The sequence below is a fragment of the Nerophis ophidion genome, linkage group LG11 (genome assembly GCF_033978795.1).
Source record: "Nerophis ophidion isolate RoL-2023_Sa linkage group LG11, RoL_Noph_v1.0, whole genome shotgun sequence".
Taxonomy (NCBI): Eukaryota; Metazoa; Chordata; class Actinopteri; order Syngnathiformes; family Syngnathidae; genus Nerophis; species Nerophis ophidion.
This window is the reverse complement of record NC_084621.1, coordinates 50,792,243-50,819,655: the sequence shown is the minus strand read 5'-3', so window position 1 is coordinate 50,819,655 and position 27,413 is coordinate 50,792,243. Positions and strand designations below refer to the sequence as shown.

General features: G+C 41.0%; 1 protein-coding gene across 1 annotated transcript in view; it reads left to right on the top strand.

Annotated features, from left to right (window-relative positions):
* dnah5 (dynein, axonemal, heavy chain 5) overlaps positions 1-27,413 on the top strand; it is a 240,506-nt gene that overhangs the window by 135,663 nt on the left and 77,430 nt on the right. The window contains exons 67-73 of the mRNA XM_061914766.1: positions 8,171-8,374; positions 10,415-10,594; positions 21,001-21,138; positions 22,941-23,076; positions 24,154-24,335; positions 24,517-24,651; positions 26,811-26,966. Of these exons, the coding sequence (XP_061770750.1) occupies positions 8,171-8,374; positions 10,415-10,594; positions 21,001-21,138; positions 22,941-23,076; positions 24,154-24,335; positions 24,517-24,651; positions 26,811-26,966 (1,131 nt within the window). The remainder of the gene's footprint in view (positions 1-8,170; positions 8,375-10,414; positions 10,595-21,000; positions 21,139-22,940; positions 23,077-24,153; positions 24,336-24,516; positions 24,652-26,810; positions 26,967-27,413) is intronic.

The window sequence follows — 27,413 nt, the reverse complement described above, 5'->3', positions numbered from 1 at the left end:
CATCTTTGCAACCCCGGGGTGTTTTTGTGTGACAGCGGGTGTGGCTATAGTTAGCATTAGGCTGTGGGGTGGGAAGCTGTGATGTAATTAAAGCTTGCCTCCTGGGGTGGATGCTTGCATGCAAATCCACAATGTCAAGTCCCTGATTAGAATGTTTAACTTGCTGGCGTGGACGCAAAAGTGGGTACATTCTTCCAACGACGTGCAGGAAATTGTTAAGCAATTGAATGTGAGCATAACCTTTACAGCAACAGTTATTATTTGTGCTTTATGTATTTATTGCAACATGGCCACGTCAAAAGTTTTCTTGGACAATTTATTTGATAACTTATTTATTCAATATCACTTTTGTTCTATTCACCATATTAGCAAGTTAATGCAGATGTGTCCAGCTGGGACGTTACATGCATTGATTTCTCCAGAACACTGTTTGATGTTGCACTGGCATATATACACATGCATATTATACATACATTTACATTTTATTTGCATTGCATTTGTTTTTTCCATCTGTGCTTTAACATTTCCATTTGTGGCACTTTGAAATCAAATATATTAGAATTTATGATCAATATGATGTAATGTAAAATGTGAAAACATACTGATTAAAGTCTAAACAAAAGAATTTCAACAAAAAAAGGTTAATACTACAGGCAGAACTTAACAAATATCGTAGGAACTGAAAAGATAAAGTCACCTTATATTTGGGTCTAGAAAACCGACATGGGGAGCCAAACGATATCTCCCCAATTGTGTTAGAGCCTTTCTTCCTGTCACTCACAGACACCAGTGATTTAGCAAGACGCAGCCACAACATGGTGAAAAGTTAGTTAGTTAGTTTTAAGATAATGCTTACCAATACAGTATAATCATCAAACAACTGTAAAACAGCTAAGAGCCTTGATATCCTTTGTACTGTAATCTAAAAGTTTCTTATGATTTAATTGATGTTGGAAAAAAAATTGTCTGAATTCTTGTCTGAAAAATATATTCTGAAAAATCTGGTCTCGAAATAGAGAGGTGCCCTGATATTCAAGGACGTCTTATATCCGGGTCAATACGGTAATGACTAAATTAGAGTTTCGAGTTTGTCTGATGTATGTTCAGGTGTATATGAATCACTCTAATAAGCCTGATTGTAACGACCTGTGACGCAAGATCCTTCTTTGTTAAGTTTTTCGGGGTTTTTTTTGAGTTTTTGTTTCACTTCTGGTCTTGCACTATTATTTATTCCACTTCCTGTTCTGTTTGTGTTGTTGATTAATAATGTGTTTAATTTGCTGCTTAGATTTTTTAAGCCAGTTTCACTTAATGTCGGTGTGGGATCATTGTATTGTTTGTTGAAGGAAATATCACGATAAGTAGTATTTTTGACATCTTGTTTTGCACTTCTTTGTTGTTAGGACTTTCTAGCTATTGTTTTTGCACAGTTTTCCTGTGCTTGTTTTGTGGATACTCTCTGTTGCAGTCTACCTTGGATTTTGTACTTTTGAGACATTAAACACTCCTTAACCTGCAAGTTGTTTGTTGTTAGCTGACTTTTGGGGACCACACTGTCACTACGACCAGCGTTCCTAACATATAACAGAATAGAATAGAATGTACTTTGTTGATCCCTGGGGGAAATTCAGCACCACAGTTCGCTCACAATAAACGCTGATAATAATAAATAATATAATATATATACTATATAATATATGAATAATATAAATATATTCTAATTATATTCTACATTTAAGTGCAGTCAAGAAGGAACATATGCATTATACAGTCTGATGGCTGTCGGTATGAAGGACCTCCTGTGTCGTTCCGTGTTGCATTTTGGGAGTCTGAGCCTTCCACTGAACGTGCTCATTCTCTCCGCAATGTCCGAGTGTAATGTGGGAGGTGTTGTCCATAATGGCTAGGAGTTTTGCTAGACTTCACCTCCCTGATACCACCGCCAGATAGTCCTGCTCCACTCCCACCACGTTACTGGCCTTCTTTACCAGCTTGTCCAGTCTGTTTGTGTCCCTCACTCTTAGCCCGCTACCCCAGCAAGCCACGGCGTATAAGAAGGTGGCCGCCACCACCGACTCGTTGAACATCTTCAACATCTTTGTACAGATGTTGAAGGATCCTAGCCTCCTGAGGAAGTACAGGCGGCTCTGTCCCTTCTTGTAGAGGGCCTCAGCGTGTTTTGACCCATTCAGCTTGTTGTCCATGTGTACACCGAGGTACTTATAATCCTCAACCATGTCCACATCCACTCCCTTGATGGAAACAGGGGTTGCTGAAGTACTCCTCCTCCTTCCCAGGTCCACAACCAGCTTCTTGGTCTTCGTCACATTGAGCTGGAGGTGGTTCTTTCCACACCATGTGACAAAGTCCTCCACCAGTGCCCTGTTTTGTCGGAGCCACTGTATCAAACCTGTTAAAGAACTGGTATAGCTCATTGCCCCTCTCTTTTTGTCTCCGTCAACCCCCCTACCCCCTGATGGTTTGAGGCCGGTGATGGTCTGCATACCTCTCCAGACCGCCTTCATGTTGTTATCCTTCAGCTTCCCTTTCAGCTTCCTCCTGTAGTTCTCCTTGGCATCCCTGAGTTTGGTCTTCAGCAGCACCTGAACTATTTTCACCTCCTCTCTGTTACCAGCATTGAATGCCCTCTTCTTCTCATTTAGTATGGCATTGATGTCTTTGGTCACCCACGGCTTGTTGTTTGGGTGGTAGGTGACCGTCTTTGATGGGACATTTGAGTCAACACAGAAGTTGATATAGATAGATAGATAGATAGATAGATAGATAGATAGATAGATAGATAGATAGATAGATAGATAGATAGATAGATAGATAGATAGATAGATAGATAGATAGATAGATAGATAGATAGATATATAGATAGATAGATAGATAGATAGATAGATAGATAGATAGATAGATAGATAGATAGATAGATAGTACTTTATTGATTCTTTCAGGAGAGTTCCTTCAGGAAAATTAAAAATTCCAGCAGTAGTGTACAGAGTTGAGATCAATTAAACAGTAAAAAGTAAATAATGGGGTTATTATAGAAACAAAATAGAAACATATTACAATAAGAATAAAAATAAAAAGCAACAATGAGAATAAAAATATAACAGTAAAATAAGAATATAACAAGAGGGGCGGCATAGCTTGGTTGGTAGAGCGGCTGTGCCAGCAACTTGAGGGTTGCAGGTTCAATTCCCGCTTCCGCCATCCTAGTCACTGCCGTTGTGTCCTTGGGCAAGACACTTTACCCACCTGCTCCCAGTGCCACCCACACTGGTTTAAATGTAACTTAGATATTGGGTTTCATTATGTAAAGCGCTTTGAGTCACTAGAGAAAAGCGCTATATAAATATAATTCACTTCACTTCACAGAAACTAGGCATTAGTGACCATGTTATGAAAAGGTATTGCACTGTTATTGTTTTGCATCCCCTGTCATCCTAGTACCCACTACCCCTCTCCCCAGAGAGAAGTTGTACAGTCTAATGGCGTGTGGGACAAAGGAGTTTTTGAGTCTATTGGTCCTGCACTTGGGATGAAGCAGTCTAGCACTGAACAGGCTCCTCTGGCTACTGATAACGCTATGCAAAGGGTGACTGGCATCATCGAGGATGCTCACTAGTTTGTCCACAGTCCTCTTCTCTGCCACTGTCACCAGTGAGTCCAGTTTCATTCCGATCGTAGAACCGGCCCGCCTGATCAGTTTCTCAAGTCAGGAGCTGTCCTTCTTAGATGTACTGCCCCCCCAGCACACTACCATGTAGACAAAACATTGGCAACCACGGACTGGTAGTACATCCACAAGAGTTTTTTGCAGATGTTGAAGGAGCGCAGCCTCCTGAGGAAGTACACCCTGCTCTGTCCTCTCCTGTACAAGTGGTCCGTGTTAACAGTCCAGTCCAACTTATTGTCCACCCAAACCCCGAGGTACTTGAATGAGTCCACGGTCTATACCTCGACTCCCTCGATCACAATAGGTTGTGACCTTGGACTCGACCTCCCAAAGTCAATGACCAGCTCCTTGGTCTTTGACGGATTGAGTTGCAAGAGTTTCCTGTGGCACCAGACAGCAAAGTCCCTCACCAGGCTCCAAAACTCCTCCTCTCTGCCGTCCCTGATGCACTTGACGATGGCTGTGTCATCCGCGTACTTCTGGATGTGACACAGCTCTGAGTTGTAGCAGAAGTCAGCGATGTACAGGGTGAAGAGAAGAGGGTCCAGCACCGTTCCCTGCGGTGCTCCGGTGCTGCTGATCACAGTGTCAGACGCGATGTCCTTCAGTCTGACATACTACGGCCTATTGGTGAGGTAGTTTGAAATCCAGGCAACCAGGCAGGGGTCCACTTGCCTTCTGTCCAGCTTGTCCTGGAGAAGGCGGGGCTGGATAGTATTAAAGGCACTCGAGAAGTCCAGAAACAGGATCTTCACAGTATATATAGTCTATGATGCACTCTGTGAGCCCGTCAATGTCCTCTCCATGACCCCTTCTGACCACTTTCTCACAGTTTTTTTGGTCACAGGCTGTCTTTTGACCAGAGGCACATAACAGGGGTCTGACCGGCCCAGCTCTGGGAGTGCTATGGAGTTTTACGCATCATTGATGTTTGCGTACAGCAGGTCCAGGATCTTATTTCCTCTGGTGTGGCAGCTGACATACTGAGTGAAGTTGGGTAGTGATTTGTCCATAGTAACATGGTTAAAATCCCCCGAAATGAGGATGAGAGCTTTCGGGTGATGGGTTTGTAGTCTGGGTATGGAGCTGTGGATGACGTCACTGGCAACTGCACCGTTAGCAGATGGGGGTATGTATACTGCCATCATGATAACATGCAGAATCTCCCTGGGCAAATAATATGGTCTGAGTCCTACAGCTAACATCTCTATATTCGGGTCACAGTGGCGCTCTTTTATTGTAATATGACCAGGATGACAATATTTGTTTTTAATATACAAAGCAAGCCCCCCTCCTTTCTGCTTGCCATTGGTTCGGTCCTGGTCAGCGCGCACCATTTCTAAGCTGTTTATAGAGACGTTACTATCCCGAACATTGTCGTGCAGCCACGTCTCAGTAAAACACATTAGGCTACACTCACGATATTCTTTTTGACTACCGGAAAGCACCAACAACTCATCCATTTTATTTGCCAAAAAGCGCACGTTACCCATGACGACGGAAGGAAGATATGGCTTATATCTCCTTCTCTCCCTCCTCACTTCAGCCCTCTTCTTTCTCGAGCATCTCCCTTTCCCTCGACAGCCACGAGCACCTCTCTAAATGATTTTTAGCTTCTCCGGGATTTGGTTAGTTAGCGCTGTGTCTGTTAGCTGGATGCTAATAACTGGTGCCGCTAACAACTGTTCCCTGGTAAAGATGAAAGAGCCTCTCCACTGTTGTTGCCCGTTTGAGCTCGTCAGTAGCATCCCCACCGTCAGTAGGACTAACAAAAACACTTCTAAACTGCATGTTTAGTGAAGTGAATTGAAGTGAATTATATTAATATAGCGCTTTTTTCTCTAGTGACTCAAAGCGCTTTACATAGTGAAACCCAATATCTAAGTTACATTTAAAACAGTGTGGGTGGCACTGGGAGCAGGTGGGTAAAGTGTCTTGCCCAAGGACACAACGGCAGTGACTAGGATGGCAGAAGCGGGAATCGAACCGGCAACCCTCAAGTTGCTGGCACGGCCGCTCCACCAACCGAGCTATGCCGCCCCCACTGTTTAGAAGGGCACAACTTGATAGAAAGTAAATGTAGGGTAAATGTAAAAATATTAAAAAGTACAAAACGAACAATGAACAAAGACAAGAGACAAGGACAGAGCGAACTGCAGCAGCGGCCGTCTAGATCGACGCATGTTCACTACGATAACCATTTGGTGTGATTAATATACAACTTGCATCTGTACACGCGGCTTGGGTTGTCATCCAGTGCGGTCATGGCTCAGCCCTGTCTCAACTCGGTACGACAACACCTCCTCCCCGTGCAAGCTGATCGAAGCGGTAAACCTCAGCGGTGCCCTACTACACCATCTGATCCCCCCTCGTCATCACAGCCTGACTATGGTAATCCAATTCATGATTTTGCCAAGCAGTTAATTTTTTCGGCTGTGAGCTGGTATACCCCAGGCCAAACCACACCCTGTTTACCCGCCAATATAGGCATCCCACCCACCCTTGGCTTCTGCATTCACTAAGGTCACATATCAACAGGTCCTTCTTCCAGCACGATATACTTTAGCTTCTGGAATCTTCTCCTTGTGTGAATAGGAGGATCAGCTATGCGAATGGGGATGCACAACTCCTTCCACCAAGGCCGCCAGCTCTAGGTCCAGCAAGGCCATCGCCAGCTCAATGTCTAACGAGTCCATTTTTACCTGCATTTCCTGTGGGTCTGCCGCCGACGCCACCTCCAATGCCACTTTGTGTGGATCTAGTGCTGACGCCACCTCCAGTGGGGCTTCCTGTGATTCTGCCGCCGACGCCAGCTACAGTGCCGCCTCCTGTCTCTCTTCCAGTGGGTCTTCCGACAACGCCACCTTGGCCCCCAGCCCCTCAGCCAGCTCGACCTCCAGCCCTTCAGCCTGCTACACCTTGAGTCCTGCATTCTGCTAGATTTCCAGCCTTACAACCTGCTCGACCTCCAGCCCTGCTGCCTACTCAACCTCCAACCTCTTCCTTTACCTTGGATTTTGTACTTCTGGGACAGTAAACACTCCTTAACCGGCAATCTGCATGCTATCGCCTGCCTTTTTGGAGGCCACCACTACTGCTACGACAAACATTCCTGACACTGTTCCATAAACGAATTAAAATAGGTAATATTTGTAAACAAATGCACTGTAGTTGGAAGATCTGTTTTATTATTAGTAGGAATGAAAGGTGTTGAATAATGGAAAGTGTATTTTTTTGCCGAACCATTTTATTCAGTCTGTTTCTGCAGAGGTCAACTTATTTCCATGCAAATTTTTTGGGAGAATGAAAACCATACATACCAGCTATGTATCAATTTAACAAGAAACAACAACACACTTCTGCAGGAGGAATGCACCATAAAACATTATGTTTACTTACACTATAATCAACATAACTAAAATGAGATAAGTCCAAGTATAATAATGAGTTTGTGAGGTACGGTAATGGCATGAAAAGACCCACTGTTCATTAATTTGCAGTTAATTTCCCAAGGCATTTGCATAGTTAGCATAGGCTGGCTTCTTATGTTCGATGTTGACACTGGAATGGAGATTAACCACACACTGAGCAGTGAGGCTCTCTCAGGAAAAAAATAGGCGAGATGAGAAGGTAGAATCACTGACGTAACAACCAAGCGCTCTCTTTCTAGTCAGGTTAGCTCATGATATTTCTCTCATCTTTATTAGTCTCCTAAAGTCATTCTCCATCCTTCTACACAGTTCATATTTCTACTTACATTCACTGTGCTTTTTGTCTACGTATACTATTTAGTGAAGTGAAGTGAATTATATTTATATAGCGCTTTTTCTCTAGTGACTCAAAGCACTTTACATAGTGAAACCCAATATCTAAGTTACAATCAAACCAGTGTGGGTGGCACTGGAAGCAGGTGGGTAAAGTGTCTTGCCCAAGGACACAACGGTAGTGACTAGGTTGGCAGAAGCGATAATTGAACCTACAACCCTCAAGTTGCTGGTACGGCCACTCTACCAACTGAGCTAAACCGCCCTGATGACAGGCTCAAGTGGGGAAAAAAAACATTTTGCGATTTAATACTGGTTGAAATAACCATTTAAGGAATAACTTATATGTAACTTTTGTTTTTTTGTTTTTAAGAGGGGAGAGACAATCAGTTTTGCGACCGCTGTTTTGCGTTTGCACAGCAGAAACTGTGATTTACCAACTGTCAATGAACAAGATCTGGAAAAATTGACAACCTTTATAGAGGACATTGAGCAGGAAGACAAGTTTCATAATGCTTAACTGGGCCAAATTAAAGCAAAATACCGTCAATGTTAAATTTACTGCTTACTGTGTAACATTTATAGTGTCTATTTTTGAATATTTCAGAAATTCCTCAACTAAACTCACCATGAACAGATTAGATATTAGATGCAGCTCTAATTGTGTTATCCCACTAAAGTAAGCATCCAGATTTACTTCTTCCCTCCTGTGTCCACTCAGACAATCAAGCCATCCGACATAGCTACAGTGCGCACTCTTGGCCGTCCTCCTCACCTCATCATGCGGATCATGGACTGTGTGCTGCTGCTCTTCCAAAGGCGACTCAACCCTGTGAAGATCGACCCGGAGAAGAACTGCAACACTCCATCATGGCAGGAGTCTCTCAAACTCATGACAGCAGGAAACTTTCTGGGCAGTCTTCAGGTACAATTGCATGTACAGTACAATAGTATGTGCCCAAATTTCACATGAATTTGCACTTCTAGATTGTTTACCTTCAGAATTTGCCTCGTAGGCGGCTTCTATTTCTTCCAATGCCAAAATCCTGTTAGCTAAAACCTTGGGAACGGCGGATGTAGAAGATCACATTTTTTCTTGTGAATCAATCGAAATGTTCCTGACCTTTCATACATACAGGAAATGAATCCGTCTGTGGGGTCTTTTATACACGGTCTCCCTTCATTGCAACAGTTGGCTGCGGCACTTTATATTCTAAAACTGTAGAATTAGTTGCATTTTTAAAACTGTGTCTGTTGGCAAAGTATTCACAAAACATTCACAGATGGGAACTGATACGATTTTTAGGATTTTGATTCTACTGAACACTTTGCTTCTTTGTCGATTCCCCTTTTTATTCTCATTTGGAACAAATATAACAAAAGGAATAACTAGCATTAACTGGGTTTTTATGGAAGGAACAAAGCCAAGTGTGAGGCCTTAAAGAGGCCCAGAGCCTCAATTAGTCGCCAGGGACCAAGTGTCAAAAAGCAAAAAAAATGTAAAATTTAAAATAATAAAAATAATAGTTAAATATATTTTCAATTGAAGAAGTAAAATAAAAATACAACATGGATTATTCTGTGTAATAATAATACAATAATGTTCCCAAAAAAGTTAAACATTTTTTAATACAAAATAAAATTATTATTTTTTAAAGAATAAACAGTTGAACTTTGATTTATGAATTTAATTGTTTCTTGAACATGGTTTGTAGATAGAAACGTTTAAATATTAAAGCAAATTCCTCCATAAGAATAACGTAAACATGTTTCAGCCTCAACAAAAGTGTCATATTTCAGTAAAATATTAAGCGCTATACAGTACTGTATCCCAAACAATCATAAAACGAGGGTGATGGATCAACTTTCCATTTAATAACAAGGTCAAAACAACTTGCTGAATTGTCTCTCCTCGTATGACAAACTGAGTAAAAATAATCCGATGTAATTCAAATGATCCATTTCCGTTTATTGTAATTACACAAACATGGATCGAGTTTTCCTTGTCACTTAAATGTAAAAAAAGGCTTGCTTGTTCTTACTGTCAGCTTCTTGTACTGCCTTGTTCAGCAGTGACCCCACGCAGCGAGGTAGCAGTGCAGGGACACTTCATGGAGTGTAGATGTGGAAGTCATCTTTAAGTTAGAATCAATCCAAAACATGACAAAAAAATTAATAATGATAACAGTTAAAGAGAAAAAAAAGTATCAGACTATATTGCCACGCTGACATTTTTCACACTCCTGGCGTAAAAGTACAATTTAATCCAAACAAAGAGGTTTAAGAAACCTGGCAGACAGGGGAGTACTGTAAAACTGTATATCTTCATGGTTTGCCTGTCACTGCAAAGGCTGTAATAATATCAGAGCCTCCGCAGAAGCTACTTTAATTCAAATTTACCAGTAGGACATACTAGGGATTCTTCTATTCTCCGAGACACGTCAGAACCTTTTCCGCAATACATTTTTTCCTCTCTTGCGTCGATGTATTTATGTAATAATTTCTTAAAATACTTGAATAATGAAGTATTTTACTACACTTCATGTGTTTTAAAGTGCTGTTAATATTGCTCTGGTGCTTCAGTATGCAGGGAAGAAATGTAATGCCTCAGGCACTACAAATTACTTCATTAGTGAAAGCTCTTATAAAATCAATTTGTCGTGATTATAATACACAATGGGGTGGTTAAATAACAACTGTTTGGTACATACTGTAGCTCAGTGGGAAGACAGTATTTTATTTTTCAACAATATTTTATGGTAATTTCTCATCATAATATTTTTGCTGTTATTGTTGCAGCTCCACTGTGTTCACTTCTCTCTCCTTATTACTGCATCCAAGCTGCCACTGTTGTTCATCTCGGGCTTGTTTTCTCACCACACCTGTACTATTTGTTCCTTTTTTGCCCACATAGAGCCCATCCTCATTTCCCTTTTCTAACTCTCCTGTGCTCTCTCCTGTACAGCAATTCCCCAAAGACACCATTAATGAGGAGATGGTGGAGCTGCTGCAGCCCTATTTTGACATGCCGGACTACAACATTGAAACGGCTAAGAGGGTGTGTGGCAACGTGGCCGGACTTGCATCCTGGACAAAAGCCATGGCATCTTTCTTTTCCATCAACAAGGAGGTTTTGCCCTTGAAGGTAGAAACATACTGTACTGTATGTAAACAATACATGTATTGCCTACATGAGATTATCAATGCAAATATTGCAATGGACATATATCTCAAACACAAACCACAGACTATATTGTACAACAGAGACACAGGCAACAAAGTCTCTCTCTGATATAAACAAAGAGAATAATTCACATCTTCCAACTTTTTGGCTGAAAAACTCAGCTGCAGATTACATGGCCTAAAAACACAAAGAATAAAAACTTTCTTAATACAAGATACCATTGTCTATTTGAACTTTACCCTGTTAGCGCACACCCAAAAAAATGGTTTCTGCCCGGCACAGGTCTTGGTCAAGAATAACACAATTCCATTCAAAGAGTAGAAAGAAGTATGAAAGGAACAAATGCTAAAGGATTATCCGCAACAATAAGCGGTTTCCCTTTTGTTTGATTTTAGAAAAATAAATTTTTCTGTTTCATTAGTGTCCTAAAATTAGATTTTCGTCCGATACCAGCAAAAAAAAAAAAATGTTGAACGATATTTGCTTGTATCTATAATCTCTCATATGTTCCGATACAGGCAGTCCTGCAGCATGTTTATTTGTGCAATTCTGGACAGACAGTTAACAACTAAATGTCCTCCGATAAGCACACAAAGTTTGTATTTTTTTTGTATTTTAGCAAAGTCATTTACAAAGGCTAGTAGACTTAAACTATTCTGATTCTGATTCTGAGCCCACAGGCTACTAGGAGCTGACAGATACACAACAGCTAAGCACACAATAGCACACAGGCTGGACATAAGCAAAAAGTGTTTTTAACTGAACATTATTGCGGTCTAAAACATCACATTTTTCAATATTTAGTATAAAATAATCATAGTTGCATATACATACACAGAAATATCTCCATGGCAGAAGCTTATTAGAAAATAGTCAGTAACAAATGTGTCATAATAATATAACATAATAATCCTCTCAATTCCCCCCAAAAATGGATTAACTCGCTGGAATATAAAGACAATATAACATCCATCCATCATCCATCCATCATCTTCCGCTTATCCGAGGTCGGGTCGCGGGGGCAACAGCCTAAGCAGGGAAACCCAGACTTCCCTCTCCCCAGCCACTTCGTCTAGCTCTTCCCGGGGGATTCCCGAGGCGTTCCCAGGCCAGCCGGGAGACATAGTCTTCCCAACGTGTCCTGGGTCTTCCCCGTGGCCTCCTACCGGTTGGACGTGCCCTAAACACCTCCCTAGGGAGGCGTTCGGGTGGCATCCTGACCAGATGCCCGAACCACCTCATCTGGCTCCTCTCGATGTGAAGGAGCAGCGGCTTTACTTTGAGTTCCTCCCGGATGGCAGAGCTTCTCACCCTATCTCTAAGGGAGAGCCCCGCCACACGGCGGAGGAAACTCATTTCGGCCGCTTGTACCCGTGATCTTATCCTTTCGGTCATGACCCAAAGCTCATGACCATAGGTGAGGATGGGAACGTAGATCGACCGGTAAATTGAGAGCTTTGCCTTCCGGCTCAGCTTCTTCTTCACCACAACGGACCGGTACAACGTCCGCATTACTGAAGACGCCGCAACGATCCGCCTGTCGATCTCACGATCCACTCTTCCCTCACTCGTGAACAAGACTCCTAGGTACTTGAACTCCTCCACTTGGGGCAGGGTCTCCTCCCCAACCCGGAGATGGCACTCCACCCTTTTCCGGGCGAGAACCATGGACTCGGACTTGGAGGTGCTGATTCTCATTCCGGTCGCTTCACACTCGGCTGCGAACCGATCCAGCGAGAGCTGAAGATCCTGGTCAGATGAAGCCATCAGGACCACATCATCTGCAAAAAGCAGAGACCTAATCCTGCGGTTACCAAACCGGAACCCCTCAACGCCTTGACTGCGCCTAGAAATTCTGTCCATAAAAGTTATGAACAGAATCGGTGACAAAGGACAGCCTTGGCGGAGTCCAACCCTCACTGGAAATGTGTTCGACTTACTGCCGGCAATGCGGACCAAGCTCTGGCACTGATCGTACAGGGAACGGACCGCCACAATAAGACAGTCCGATACCCCATACTCTCTGAGCACTCCCCACAGGACTTCCCGAGGGACACGGTCGAATGCCTTCTCCAAGTCCACAAAGCACATGTAGACTGGTTGGGCAAACTCCCATGCACCCTCAAGAACCCTGCCGAGAGTATAGAGCTGGTCCACAGTTCCACGACCAGGACGAAAACCACACTGTTCCTCCTGAATCCGAGGTTCGACTATCCGACGTAGCCTCCTCTCCAGTACACCTGAATAAACCTTACCGGGAAGGCTGAGGAGTGTGAACACACTCTCCGGTCCCCCTTCTTAAAGAGAGGAACCACCACCCCGGTCTGCCAATCCAGAGGTACCGCCCCCGATGTCCACGCGATGCTGCAAAGTCTTGTCAACCAAGACAGCCCCACAGCATCCAGAGCCTTAAGGAACTCCGGGCGGATCTCGTCCACCCCTGGGGCCTTGCCACCGAGGAGCTTTTTAACTACCTCAGCGACCTCAGCCCCAGAAATAGGTGAGTCCACCACAGATTCCCCAGACACTGCTTCCTCATAGGAAGACGTGTTGGTGGGATTGATGAGGTCTTCGAAGTATTCCCTCCACCTATCCACAACATCCGCAGTCGAGGTCAGCAGAACACCATCCGCACCATACACGGTGTTGATAGTGCACTGTTTCCCCTTCCTGAGGCGGCGGACGGTGGTCCAGAATCGCTTCGAAGCCGTCCGGAAGTCGTTTTCCATGGCTTCCCCGAACTCTTCCCATGTCCGAGTTTTTGCCTCCGCGACCGCTGAAGCTGCACACCGCTTGGCCTGTCGGTACCTGTCCACTGCCTCCGGAGTCCTATGAGCCAAAAGGACCCGATAGGACTCCTTCTTCAGCTTGACGGCATCCCTCACCGCTGGTGTCCACCAAGGGGTTTTAGGATTGCCGCCCCGACAGGCACCAACTACCTTGCGGCCACAGGTCCGATCTGCCGCCTCGACAATAGAGGTGCGGAACATGGTCCACTCGGACTCAATGTCCAGCACCTCCCTCGTGACATGTTCAAAGTTCTTCCGGAGGTGGGAATTGAAACTTTGTCTGACAGGAGACTCTGCCAGACGTTCCCAGCAGACCCTCACAATGCGTTTGGGCCTCCCAGGTCTGTCCGGCATCCTCCCCCACCATCGCAGCCAACTCACCACCAGGTGGTGATCGGTAGAAAGCTCCGCCCCTCTCTTCACCCGAGTGTCCATAACATGAGGCCGCAAATCCGATGACACAACTACAAAGTCGATCATGGAACTGCGGCCTAGGGTGTCCTGGTGCCAAGTGCACATATGGACACCCTTATGCTTGAATATGGTGTTCGTTATGGACAATCCGTGACGAGCACAAAAGTCCAATAACAAAACACCACTCGGGTTCAGATCCGGGCGGCCATTCTTCCCAATCACGCCTCTCCAGGTTTCACTGTCGTTGCCAACGTGAGCGTTGAAGTCTCCCAGTAGGACAAGGGAATCACCCGGGGGAGCACTTTCCAGTACTCCCTCGAGCGTTCCCAAAAAGGGTGGGTACTCTGAACTGCCGTTTGGTGCATAAGCACAAACAACAGTCAGGACCCGTCCCCCCACCCGAAGGCGGAGGGAGGCTACCCTTTCGTCCACCGGGTTGAACTCCAACGTACAGGCTTTGAGCCGGGGGGAAACAAGAATTGCCACCCCAGCCCGTCGCCTCTCACTGCCGGCAACGCCAGAGTGGAAGAGGGTCCAATCCCTCTCGAGAGAAGTGGTTCCAGAGCCCTTGCTGTGCGTCGAAGTGAGTCCGACTATATCCAGCCGGAATTTCTCGACTTCGCGCACTAGCTCAGGCTCTTTCCCCCCCAGTGACGTGACGTTCCACGTCCCAAGAGCTAGCTTCTGTAGCCGAGGATCGGACCGCCAAGTGCCCTGCCTTCGGCTGTCGCCCAGCTCACAATGCACCTGACCTCTATGGCCCCTGCTATGGGTGGTGAGCCCATTGGAGGGGTGACCCACGTTGCCTCTTCGGGCTGTGCCCGGCCGGGCCATCGTGCCCCACCTCCGGGCCTGGCTCCAGAGGGGGGCCCCGGTGACCCGCGTCCGGGCGAGGGAAATCTGGGTCCATGATGTTTCTTCTTCATAAAGGTCTTCGAGCTGCTCTTTGTCTGATCCCTCACCTAGAACCTGTTTGCCTTGGGAGACCCTACCAGGGGGCTTTATGCCCCCGGACAACATAGCTCCTAGGATCATTGGGACACGCAAACTCCTCTACCACGATAAGGTTGCAGCTCAGAGAGAAGACAATATAACATACATCGATAAATGTGGATACATATGCAAAAGTGAAATATATTTATCTGTACAGTAATTATTTATTTATTTAGCTCTTTTATCCTGCACTACAACGAGCTAATGTAACGGAATTGAGTTCTTATCTGTACTGTATAGTTCAAATTTGAAATACAATAAAAGGAAGTCTAAGTCTAAATTGGGATTATTCAATATACTGCGTCATGTCTCATAAATTTAACCAAATGAATTATGTGAATACAAAATGTTGCCAAAACACAAATTACCACTTCACTTAAAATTTCAAAACAGCATAAGTCTATCATAAGGTTAGCCTTTTCCATACCTACCATGGTTCTCTGAGTAATTTCACTTGATCAAGCCTTTTCTGACATTCAAAACTACATAACATTAAAAGTATATACTATGTATGTACTAAGATTTGTGCCGATATCGTATGAAATTAAAATCGGTAATACTCAAGGATCCAATTTTGGTATTGTATCAGAAGTGTAAAAGTTGCACCTGTACATATGTAATTTGCAATTGCTCTTCGCCAGTTCTTAATGATAATCACCACATTTCACAATATTAATAAATAAGAATACTCGGTTACGTTTCAGTGTGGGTGTTGTGGATGCAGAGATGGCGGACAAAGTGCAGGTAAAAATGTATTCAATGACAAAAACAAAAATAGTACAAAAGGAACGTGTACAGGAAGAATATGTAATGCTGTGCAGTATGGAAGTACAGAGAACAATGACAGGGCTGGCATAAAATAAGCATTTTAATGGGAAACAGCAAGAGGTGTGTCGTGATTGCCAATCAGGGACAGGTGAGGGAGCCAGCACCCAGAAATTGTGACAAAAAGGAGGTAAACAGGAAATGGAACAATTGTCATGTGAGATCATGAAATATTCCACATTTTTAAAAAAAGTAACCTCAACTATTTAAACACCTTATTAATTAACTTCAGCAGATCAAGTATACACATAATTAGGCTTTATAGACCAAATTTAGTTTCGAAAGCAAAAACATGTAATCGTTATTTCCATTTTTACAAAAGCAACGTAAGTTCTGTATCCTTGTACTGTAACTATCATTTCAGCTGCCATTGATGTCTTAATAAATCACACCTAACCCTAAAGGATGCCTGTCCTCATCGCTATTTTGTAGGAAATGTCAAGCGGGTCTATTTTGACTTTACTTCTGTAAGGTCTGCATTGACATTCTTTAAATGCAGTTAGAAGTCTGGCCTAAGCATATTTTCATAATTGTTTTAAAAACAAATCTAATACTGAATGTGTCAAGTCAAAAATATGTTTCACTTCAGTTCCTTGGTTTTTTAATGAAGTTCTACAAAATTCTCAGAAGAACAGACTACAATGTTCCCATGGTTGCATTTTTATCCAATGACCTAATAAATTATATTTCCCCCCCTTTCTCTGGTGCTTTCTCTTAATTATTTACCTCTTTCTTCTGCCTCTTTCTGCCCCTGTCACACATTCAGTCTGTAAACCACCCACATCTTAAGAAATACTAGCCTTCCTTCTTTTTGACCCTAACATTGCAACGCCGCTTAGCAAATTGATTTTCTGATTTTCAGCCCAGTAGTGCTTCCCTCCCAGAGCCGGCGGGCCAAACTGATACGCAGCGAGATGTACCAGAATAGTCCTCTCCTCTCAGTCAATTAATATTAAATACACACATAAAGGCTTGAACTACCAAGTTAGTAATCAGACTCACACACACTAACATGTTCTCTCTAAATCTATGTCTGAACTAAATCTTTACTGCATTCAAAAACATGTTTTAGCCGCCTGATGTTCTTTTCTTTCCATCACCACTTTTCTCCTGTTTATTTCCAAGCATCTCTCTCATTTCTTCTTGAAAATCTCACTTATTTGCAACCCTAGTTAGGACATGTGTCTGTTATTATTATTGTGTAGAAATAATTACAAGAATACATTCAGTCAGTTCATTCACTGACTGTTTAGTCTTTATTTGAAGGGACAATGCACAGAAACATTAAGCTCAAAAATGTTCTGTACCAGTTTATAGCTAAATAGCTAATTTATATCTGCAGTCCCTGGCTGTCAGGTTCAAACACCAATGACATCTATTAAACAGACAAGAAGCAAGGAATTAAACAGAGACAGGATTCAATTTAGCTCAATAAAGAGAGCGCATACACCTGTACTCTTGTACAGTGTTGTCCCACGCTCTGATGAGATGGTTGCACGCCTCTTCTTTTTTTGGGACTTTTCCTGATTACATGGCAACAGCTGTTTCTAAGGGGAGAGGGGGTCGCAAACAGCCGTTGCCCTCGGTCACAAAACAGTTCAAACAAAAAATGCCTGGAGCTGCGTCAGGTCCTGCTTACTCTGCGCTTTGTAGATCTCGGGTCAGGACAAGATCGTTCTGTGGATTACGATAGATCAAAGAAACCGACACCTTTATGTCACTTCCCATCGTACACAGTGGACTTTTACAAGCCTTTTGCTTGGTAAAATCAAAGACAGCGTTTTTATCCTCACCGGGAACTCATGGAAACACAAAGTTTTGTGATAACTTAGATACAATTATTCTGACACTGGCTACCTAAATCAAAGGGATACAAAAATCATGCAATACATTTATAACAATACAATCATACTATAGCATGTAATCAAATTAAGAAAAGTCATAAAATACCCTTTCATTGACACATATTTAATATACAATACAACCACACCTCCTTTACATCACCACACAGACATGCTCTTGTTCACATCTGTCATCATTTTTTTTTTTTAAACATGATTTTAACACACACGCCAGACAGTTTACAACAAAATGCTCTCATTGATAAATATAACACACATTATGTTGATGTGTCAATCATAGTGTCCGCCTCAGTGACTGTGTGAGCAGCTTTGATTGCTCCAACTCCACTTTTTAACTTCATTTGTGAATGAAAAGTAATCTGTTAGACTTTTCAAGTTTGTGGTGAGGTTGTTCCATTCCTTTATCGCTTTATATGAAAAGGCTGATTGTGCAAAATATGTTTAACATCTGGGTGCGCTACATTGCCCCCTGGTGGAGGCTCATTTGTTTCTAGTTGTCACAGCAGATGTAAACTGGACAAAGTGCTTAAGTGGCGCTGGTGCAGTGTTGTATAGGATTCGATGGACTGTGTTACAAACAGGTCAGTTAGTTTGATATAAAGAACACACAAACCCTTTATTTATTGAATCAAATAGATTAAAATTCAATGATTTAATGAAACAGCTAAAATTATGCACAAAGCAAACTACACTGCTGCTAGCCAAAAATGTACAACAATACTCCTCGACAAATTAAGAGAAATATGACCTTACAGAAAAATGTAAATTAAAACATTTGTGTGCACGTTCAACACTTAAGACCTTTAGTATGTGGAATTAAATTATGGAATGGATTAAGCAAAGAAGTTAAACAATGTACTAATATGATTCATTTCAAGAAACTATTCAAACTTTTTTTTTTTCTAGCTACTTAGGCAAATCATATTGTTCGTGTAGATTCCCATATCGGCTGTACAAATTATTAATTTACAAAAGAGAAGTGTGGGATACTTCTCTTCTCGCCGGGCCGTAGCAGGAGCGGACAGAGAGACAACAACAACAGCAATCACAACAATAGCAACAACCACAACAGAACAACATCAGCAAATAGGATATCTACAAAAATGTTTATTTATTGTGACAGCAGAGAAGCAGTTGGTGAAATAAATACAAAATAATACAGAAATGACAATGAACATTATTACACTACAAATTGAGCAATACAAATAACAATAGAAATAGCACTATTGATAGTGAATAATAACAATAATTACCTCTAATATCAACAATAAGATAGTTTCAAATCATATTACACTATAGCCAAGGAAGTTCAATAATACGGTTGCCAAAAATAAGAATTTCCAACAATACCTACACCCCTTATCAAAAATACGAAATGGTTTGTTCCACCTGACTAGCCAAACCCAGCTTCAGACGTCATCAAAGTTCATTGTTGTGCATTCAGACACAGCACCAACATTTTAGTGCTATGATGTAGCGATAGAAAAAAGGTAAAATAAAGCAATATATCTGCGGCAGCATAAGACAAAGTTATGTACAAGTCACTTATACAGTATGTCTCATTGCCCATAACTGTGGTGCCTGCAAGGACCCTCGGTTTAAATTAAAAACAGAGGCGTCACTAGGTTTTAAAGAAAGAGGGAGAGTTAAGGAGACACACTAATAATAAAATAATCATAATATTTAATAATGTATTATTATTCATATTATCCACTGATGATAATCCAATGTGTATCAGCCACTTTACACTGTGAATTGAAGGGAAACTTGACAGATGTATACCGTATTTTTCAGAGTATAAGTCGCTCCGGAGTATAAGTCGCACCTGCCGAAAATGCATAATAAAGAAGGAAAAAAACATATATAAGTCGCACTGGAGAATAAGTCGCATTTTTTGGGGGAAATGTATTTGATAAAACCCAACACCAAGAATAGACATTGAAAGGCAATTTAAAATAAATAAAGAATAGTGAACAACAGACTGAATAAGTGTACGTTATATGACGCATAAATAAGCAACTGAGAAGGTGCCTGGTATGTTAACGTAACATATTATGGTAAGAGTCATTCAAATAACTATAACATATAGAACATGCTATACGTTTCCCAAACAATCTGTCACTCTTAATCGCTAAATCCCACGAAATATTATACGTCTAGTCTCTTACATGAATGAGCTAAATAATATTATTTGATATTTTATGGTAATGTGTTAATAATTTCACACATAAGTCGCTCTTGAGTATAAGTCGCACCTCCGGCCAAACTATGAAAAAAACTGCGACTTATAGTCCGAAAAACACAGTAATCATATTTAAGTGAATGATGCAAGTTATCCGATCATTTCAATTCATACATTTTATTTTTCTAGTAAAGTTGTTGGCACATTTTTGTGAAAAAAAACAAACATTCATCCATCAATTTTCTACCGCTTGTCCCTTTTTGGGGTCGCGGGAGGTGCTGGTGCCTATTTCAGGTACAATCGGGCGGAAGGCGGCGTACACCCTGGAAAAGTCGCAACCTCATCGCAGGAGAAAAAAAACCCACAAAAAATATATATACTATGTTGGTATATAATATAATATAATATAATATAATATAATATAATATGATATAATATAATATAATATAATATAATATATTATATAATATTATATTATATAATATGTTAATACCATATTTTAAGTCAAAAAGATAATTAATCTTTTTACATATGTTTTTTAAGCTGGTTTCAACAGAATTCACGCAAGAATGTTTTTAGTACAATTACCGGTACCTATACCAAGTGTGTGTATACGGGGCGGCAATGTCGGGTTTAGGGTGGCATGGGGGCCTATGGTATGGTAGTATCTACCTTGTCGCCACAAATTGGTTGGATAGGTTCTATGTTTGTTATGTATCAAACAACTAAAAATCACATGGCACACAAGTGAGATTTTACATTTTTCCTATCATTAAGTCATTTGCTTTAAATAGAACCATCAACCCGGGCGCTCCAGAATGCAAATGGAACAGTTTTATTTATACTTGACTATGCACTCTGTCACAATATCAATGCATTGCATGAAAATAAAACGATTGTCACAGTTTGTTGAAGAATACAGTATATAAAGAATGATGTTGAGAATTCATTTTTTGCATTGTTTTATTTTATTCTATCCTCATAAACCCAAGCATTATACTTGTTTTGTCTATTTCGTTTGTCACAGTTAAACATTCGGGGGGGGGGAAAGCCTTGTTTTCCAAATTGCTAATGCCTAATGCACAGAACGCTGGTTCAGAACTCTACTTCATGCCTTTCTAGTTATCTGTTTTCAGTGAGTCCCCAAATGTGACCATTTATCAATTTTATTTGCAGTTTCTCTCTCCTTCTACCTACTTTTGGAAAAAGGGTTATAACCCTTTTAGCCGTTTCATGTAGATTAAAGCCAATGCAAACCCAAGTCAGTTACTTCTTCTCTCTCTCTCTCTCTCTCTCTCTCAGGCTAACTTGGCTGTGCAGCAGAGTCGTCTGGCCATCGCTCATGCAGACTTTCAGAAGGCTCAGGCCGAGCTGAACGCCAAGCAAGCAGAGCTGGATGTGGTACAAGGGGACTATGAGAAGGCCATGATGGAAAAACAGGTCAGCGGCTTCATTAGTATCCTCAGAACAAACAAAAAACATACATAAAAGACTCAAATCGATCACAACTAGACTGTCTTTAAAGATGTTTCACCTCACATCAAAGCAGTCTTCAACAGTTTATGTTCTGAGACGGGTAAAGGACATCTCCAGTCTGAGAGGATGGTGCTGGATCCAACTTGTTCATCCTCTAAGGTGGGGACTGGGGACAATGACAATCTGAACAGTCCCATTGCAATCGACTCAAAAGTCTAAGAATACAATGACCTCCATGAATGACAAAATGTACAGACATTTAATTTGAAACAGCAACAATTGTCAAATAAAGCAGGTCTGGTTGAAGCCATTTGCCTTCAATAAGTAACCAGAAAAAGCTTTTGAATCAAGCTCAACTGTCATGAAAAACAAATGAATAAAACATTGGCACTCATAACAGCCTTTTTCTCTGCTGTCCTAAATTAAAGTTGATCATTGAAGAAAGACAAATGCTATCCTTTGGGTTAAATTTGGAAAGTACGTGGCATTGTGTATTCAGACTGACAAAACCTTGATTACATCATCTGACAGAGAAGTATATTGACTGCAACTGCATTGAATAAAACGATACTTATTTCCAGGTTAAAACAGTTTAATTATTGTTATAGCTTGCAATTAAGTAGATGATGTGATTAATGATGCATTGGTATAGGCCGGGGGTCAGCAACCCGCGACCCTAGAGCCACGTGCGTCTCTTGAGCGGCGCCTTGGTGCTACAGAGAGCTTGATATTGGAAAGCAAATGGGGTGACAAATATATTTTTGTTGTAATATGGTTTCTGTAGGACACACATGACACAAGCCTTCCTAATTGTTAGAAAGCCCACAGTTTAATAATTTTGTGTTCATGCTTCACTGATGAGAGTATTTGGCGAGCGCCGTTTTATCCTACTAATTTCAACGGCCCTTGAACTCACTGTTGTCTAGACTGTGACTCAACAGTTTGTTTCTCCGACGCTGTCACAGAAAGACGTGTTTTATGCCACTCTTTCTTTGTCTCATTTTGTCCACCAAACATTTTATACCGTGCGTGAATGCCAAAAGGTGAGCTTTGTTGATAGTATTGGCTTGTTATGGAGAGCTATGCACGCATATTTGGTCAGTGCATGACTGCAAGGTGATTGATGCTAACATGCTATTTAGGCTAGCTGTATGTACATATTGCATCATTATGCCTCAGTTGTAGGTGTATTTGAGCTAATTTAATTTCCTTTACTTATGTTAATTTATACATGCATGTTTCATGACACATTGTATGTACTATTGTCTGCATTTCTAACTAAGTTGTTTGTGTGCCATGTTGTACCAGACCAAAACAAACGTTAACCAACATTTCAACATTTCTTTCAACGAATATTTGCATCAACCTGCGACACATAGTCATTTTGATAGTAGGCTATTATAGCTAATTAGCCACTTACATCATGTGTTGCCATTATTATAACACTTTAATTTGTTCCGGCTCCAGACGGATTACTTTTTTGTATTTTTGGTCCAGTATGGCTCTTTCAACATTTTGGGTTGCCAAACCCTGGTATAGGCTTAAGTAAGGAATCTGATGCAGATGTTTAGTAATATTTCACATTGCTTGGATTTAGATGAAAGTTGTACAGTTGAGAAAAACACACAAAACTGGAGTTAAGGCCTTAAAACTTGTGAAAATGGGATCTTTGTCAGTTCGGGCTGTTTAATTTGAAGTTTATCAGCTGAAACTTGACTAAATCCGAGCAGACCTACTGACGTGTGTCTTTGCTCACGTATTTTCAGACTCTGCTGGAGGACGCAGAGCGCTGCAGGCACAAGATGCAGACCGCCTCCAGTCTGATTAGCGGCTTAGCTGGCGAGAAGGAAAGATGGACAGAGCAGAGCAAAGAGTTTGCTGCCCAGACTAAACGTCTTGTTGGTGGGTTTCAAGGAAAAATGAAAAGTGTTTTTTTAATGTGTATTCACGAGCAGCCCAGTTGCCCATTGATTAGCGCTGTTTCCTCACAGACGAAGACTCTAATACAAATCAATTTGTTGTGATACAGGCTGCCGCCCAGTCCAGAGTGTAGTATACTTTTCGCCTAAAATCAGCTGGGATTTTATCGAGCTCTCCCCAATCTTGAACAAGACAAGCGGTAGAAAATGTTCAGACTACTCACACTCATATTTATACTAGGGCTTGGCTTATAAACCGATATCAATATATACATCGTGATAGACACAAACATGATATCAATATAAAATGCGTTCGATAAAATGTTCCATATATATTTTTATATTTTGATCGAAAGAAACCAGCAAAAATAAAGCAAGATTTGTTTCATGAAGTCACCCGCACTTTGGGAACCCAGCAAACAGGAAACAGGAAGTGTCAATAAGAGGGACACGCTAACAGCCGATCACGTAACGGCATTGACTGCATTTTTTGGGTTGTGCCGTCTTTCTGTCTTGCTGTGGATTCTCTGCATGGAGTGAGAAGAGAAACTGTGATGTCTTGATAAATCAACTCAATCGCAAACTTGTCTGTAGTTTTAATGAGTCGCTTCTCAAACTATTCTGTATAGTGTTCAATAGCTTATACACTACTGCCATCTAGCGTCTCAAATCTTAACTACTTTCAAATTTACATTCAGTATTTTATTAACTCTCCTTACTGATACATAGCAACTTTAGTAAGTTGGAAATTGTTTTGCTGTATTTATTGGCGGCCTTTAATAAGTCAAAAAAAGTATCAATAATTATCAATATCAATCAATTTAATGTGTATCGTGATATAGTTTTTAGCCGTATCGCCCAGCCTTAATTTACAAGTGTGGACTAAACCCACGCTGCCCGCGACTGAATTCAGGTGAGTTAAGCACTACTCGACCATCATTGACTATGAATAAATGTTTCCCTTCAAAATATCACAGGGCATACATTGACTTAAAATATGGTTGTCTTTACTGTATTTCATATAAGCATCACATTTGCAAATGTGCTTTTTTTATTCCAGGCGACGTGCTTTTAGCCACGGCGTTCTTGTCTTACTCTGGTCCCTTCAACCAGGAGTTTCGTAATCTCCTGCTGAGCAATTGGCAGAACGAACTGCAGCAGCGTCAAATCCCATTTGGCAACAATCTCAATCTGACTGAGCTGCTCACTGATGCCCCTACTGTCAGTGAGTGGAATCTACAGGTCAGTAATCAGAATGGATGCGGTTGTCACTTCGAATAGGCATATACCAGCCTAAAGTCTTCGCTTTTGATTTGGGCGCGATTTAGAGACATACGGACAGACACAAATGATATGCCATTCTTAATGCGAATCTGCATTCTTGAGGAAGAAAATGTGTGTCACTTATTCTTTGTTTTTACAGGGTCTCCCTAATGATGACCTGTCCATTCAGAATGGCATCATTATTACCAAAGCTGCTCGCTTCCCTCTCCTCATTGACCCACAAACACAGGGAAAAATTTGGATCAAGAACAAAGAGGCCAGGAACGAACTGCAGGTTTGTTTGGGATGTTTTTTTGTGTGTATGATGATACAATTTTATAAATTTAACCTTGGTACATTGTTAATAATGATGATCGAAAAAAATGGAAACATTTAAATTTACCTTAGAAAAATGAAAAAAATGTTCAACCACATATACAGAGTTCCAATGTGCCCTGGAAAATGAGATGAATAGATAGATGGATAGTTAGATACTGTAGATCGAGTCGGAAGGGGATTCAAATGGCCCTATTTGTCGCAGTTTGCCTGACACATGAAATGGGACAAATTGCCAGACAGCAATAGAGTGTTGAATTCTTTTAGATGTGTTTTGTGGCAATTCCAACTTTCCATCATTTTCAGCAGACAGCATTTCAAAATGATTAACCCCCCCCCCCCCGTCTACCATTCTTCCATTCCACCCAGGAATGGGGCTATATGAAACTAAATAAAGACAAAAAGAATGCCATTGTAAATTGTTAATACAAACAGAAACACTCATAAACGTTCTAGCATATCAGCTAATGGTAATGATGCTAGTTTCACTACATGACGATAGCACATACAAATATGCATGAAAACACTTCTACAGACATCACACATGGGACGGTTTAGCACAAATACAACAATACCACTTCAGTACAATTGACAATAATTTATGGCAACGGCCCTTAAGCATAAAGTTAGTGTGATAATATATACATAATTATTCCAACAATTGTTTTACTCAAATTGTAAAACTTACAAACGTTGCTTGGAAGGATGAATGAAGAATCCTTTTGGGCAGAAACGATAGGGGCTGTTTTCCTTCTGGTTTCAGGCATTAAAACGGGAAGTGTATTTTCAACCCGCAAAACTGCAGTAAGCAAACTCTTCCAAAAGATGGCGCAGTTGCACAAACAATAACACACCATTTAAGTTCTCTGTTTGGGTTTAATGAAAACTATTGAGTGCAAAATAATTATGGTCATTAGCAAAAAACAAAATCCATAAATTGTTTGCACCATTTTATAGGACTCACTGTGTAAAGTGTAGGAAAAAAGTAGCAGCTGGTAGTCCGGAAATTACAGTAATCAAAAAAAAAAATAATTATGCAAAGGTTATTGGCTTTCAGCACATTTAGTCATCATTTTGGTGAAGTGTGCACTGGTTTGGAAACAGAAGCTGCATTACATGTTGCATGACACACGATCAAAACAGTAATGATTTTCACCCATTTTTGTTCAGTTTGTTTGTTTCAAAAGCTGTTACTTATATTACATCATATTGAGGCCTGATCTACCAAAGGTTTGCATGTATTGCAACGCATACAAACTGCAAATTGCACACGCAAAGCTGATTTACTAAGCTTGAACAAAGAGGATTGTGTCTCTTAAATGAGCAAAATAAGGAGTGCAATCCATTTACCGTGTCTGTCTTCACAACTATGCATAATATATGCTGATTATCAGAACACCCTCAATACTGGGAGGAGAAAATGCAAATATGTTATTTAGCACATGCAGTGTAATTATCAGGACTAAAACTTCACACTCGCAGTTCGTGCCAGCATCTTCAGCACTTTAAAAATGTGCGTTCCGTTGTAGATTGCACTTCAGGACTAATTCTAAGATGCCCAGAAAAAAGTGATACATGTCTGCTGCATGTTTGAAAATATGGCAAAACCCCACAGGTAGGAACATGATAACGTAAAGGGGCAGTAAATGAGTGTTTCCATGGTGAAAGCCACTTACTATACGCAAAAATCTCATTTAAATAAGGCAATCTGCACCAGTTATCTAGTGTATACACAGTCTTACTTGATCACCGGCAACAAGGCCACTAATAGTACACACAATTTTATAGTTTGCAGATATCGTTTAGCACAGGGTATTTTGATTTCAGTAGATCAGGTCATAAGTCTTGATGATATTGTCTTTATGTTGATATTGGGGTATTTAGAATATTTTTAAACATTTCATTTCTATGACAGGTTTTTAATACATCATTTGTTTAAGTAAAGGTTCAACATAGACACAGTGAGGCCTCATTAAATTAACATTGTTATCAAAAAAAGTAAAATGCAGCTTATCTCAAAAAGATATATTTGTGCAGACTGAGGTCAGCCTTTGTACCAAAGGGTATTGCTCAGGTGAAATGGTGATGTATTTACTTAATATGTCCTCATCTTCTTAGATCACTTCATTGAATCACAAGTACTTCAAGAACCACCTGGAGGACAGTTTGTCTCTAGGGCGTCCCCTGTTGATTGAGGATGTAGGGGAAGAATTGGACCCTGCTCTCGATAACGTTCTCGAGAAAAACTTCATTAAAACTGGATCTACTTACAAGGTAGGAACTGGAATCTACCAATGTGGCCTGGTTTTATTGTCAAAGGTACAGTATTTACCTTGCCAGTAAAAACATTGCCCTTGGCTTTTTTTTAAAGCTGCAACATATTATTTGTCTTTGTTTTCTCATTCATTTAATGGTTAAACATCTGTGGCCAATTATACCAACACAATTATTTAATACAAACCCTGTTTCCATATGAGTTGGGAAATTGTGTTAGATAGAAATATAAACGTAATACAATGATTTACAAATCATTTTCAACCCATATTCAATTGAATGCACTACAAAGATAAGATATTTGATGTTTAAACTCATAAACTTTTTTTTTTTTGCAAATAATAATTACCTTAGAACTTCATGGCTGCAACACGTGCCAAAGTAGTTGGGAAAGGGCATGTTCACCACGGTATTACATCACCTTTTCTTTTAACAACACTCAGTAAA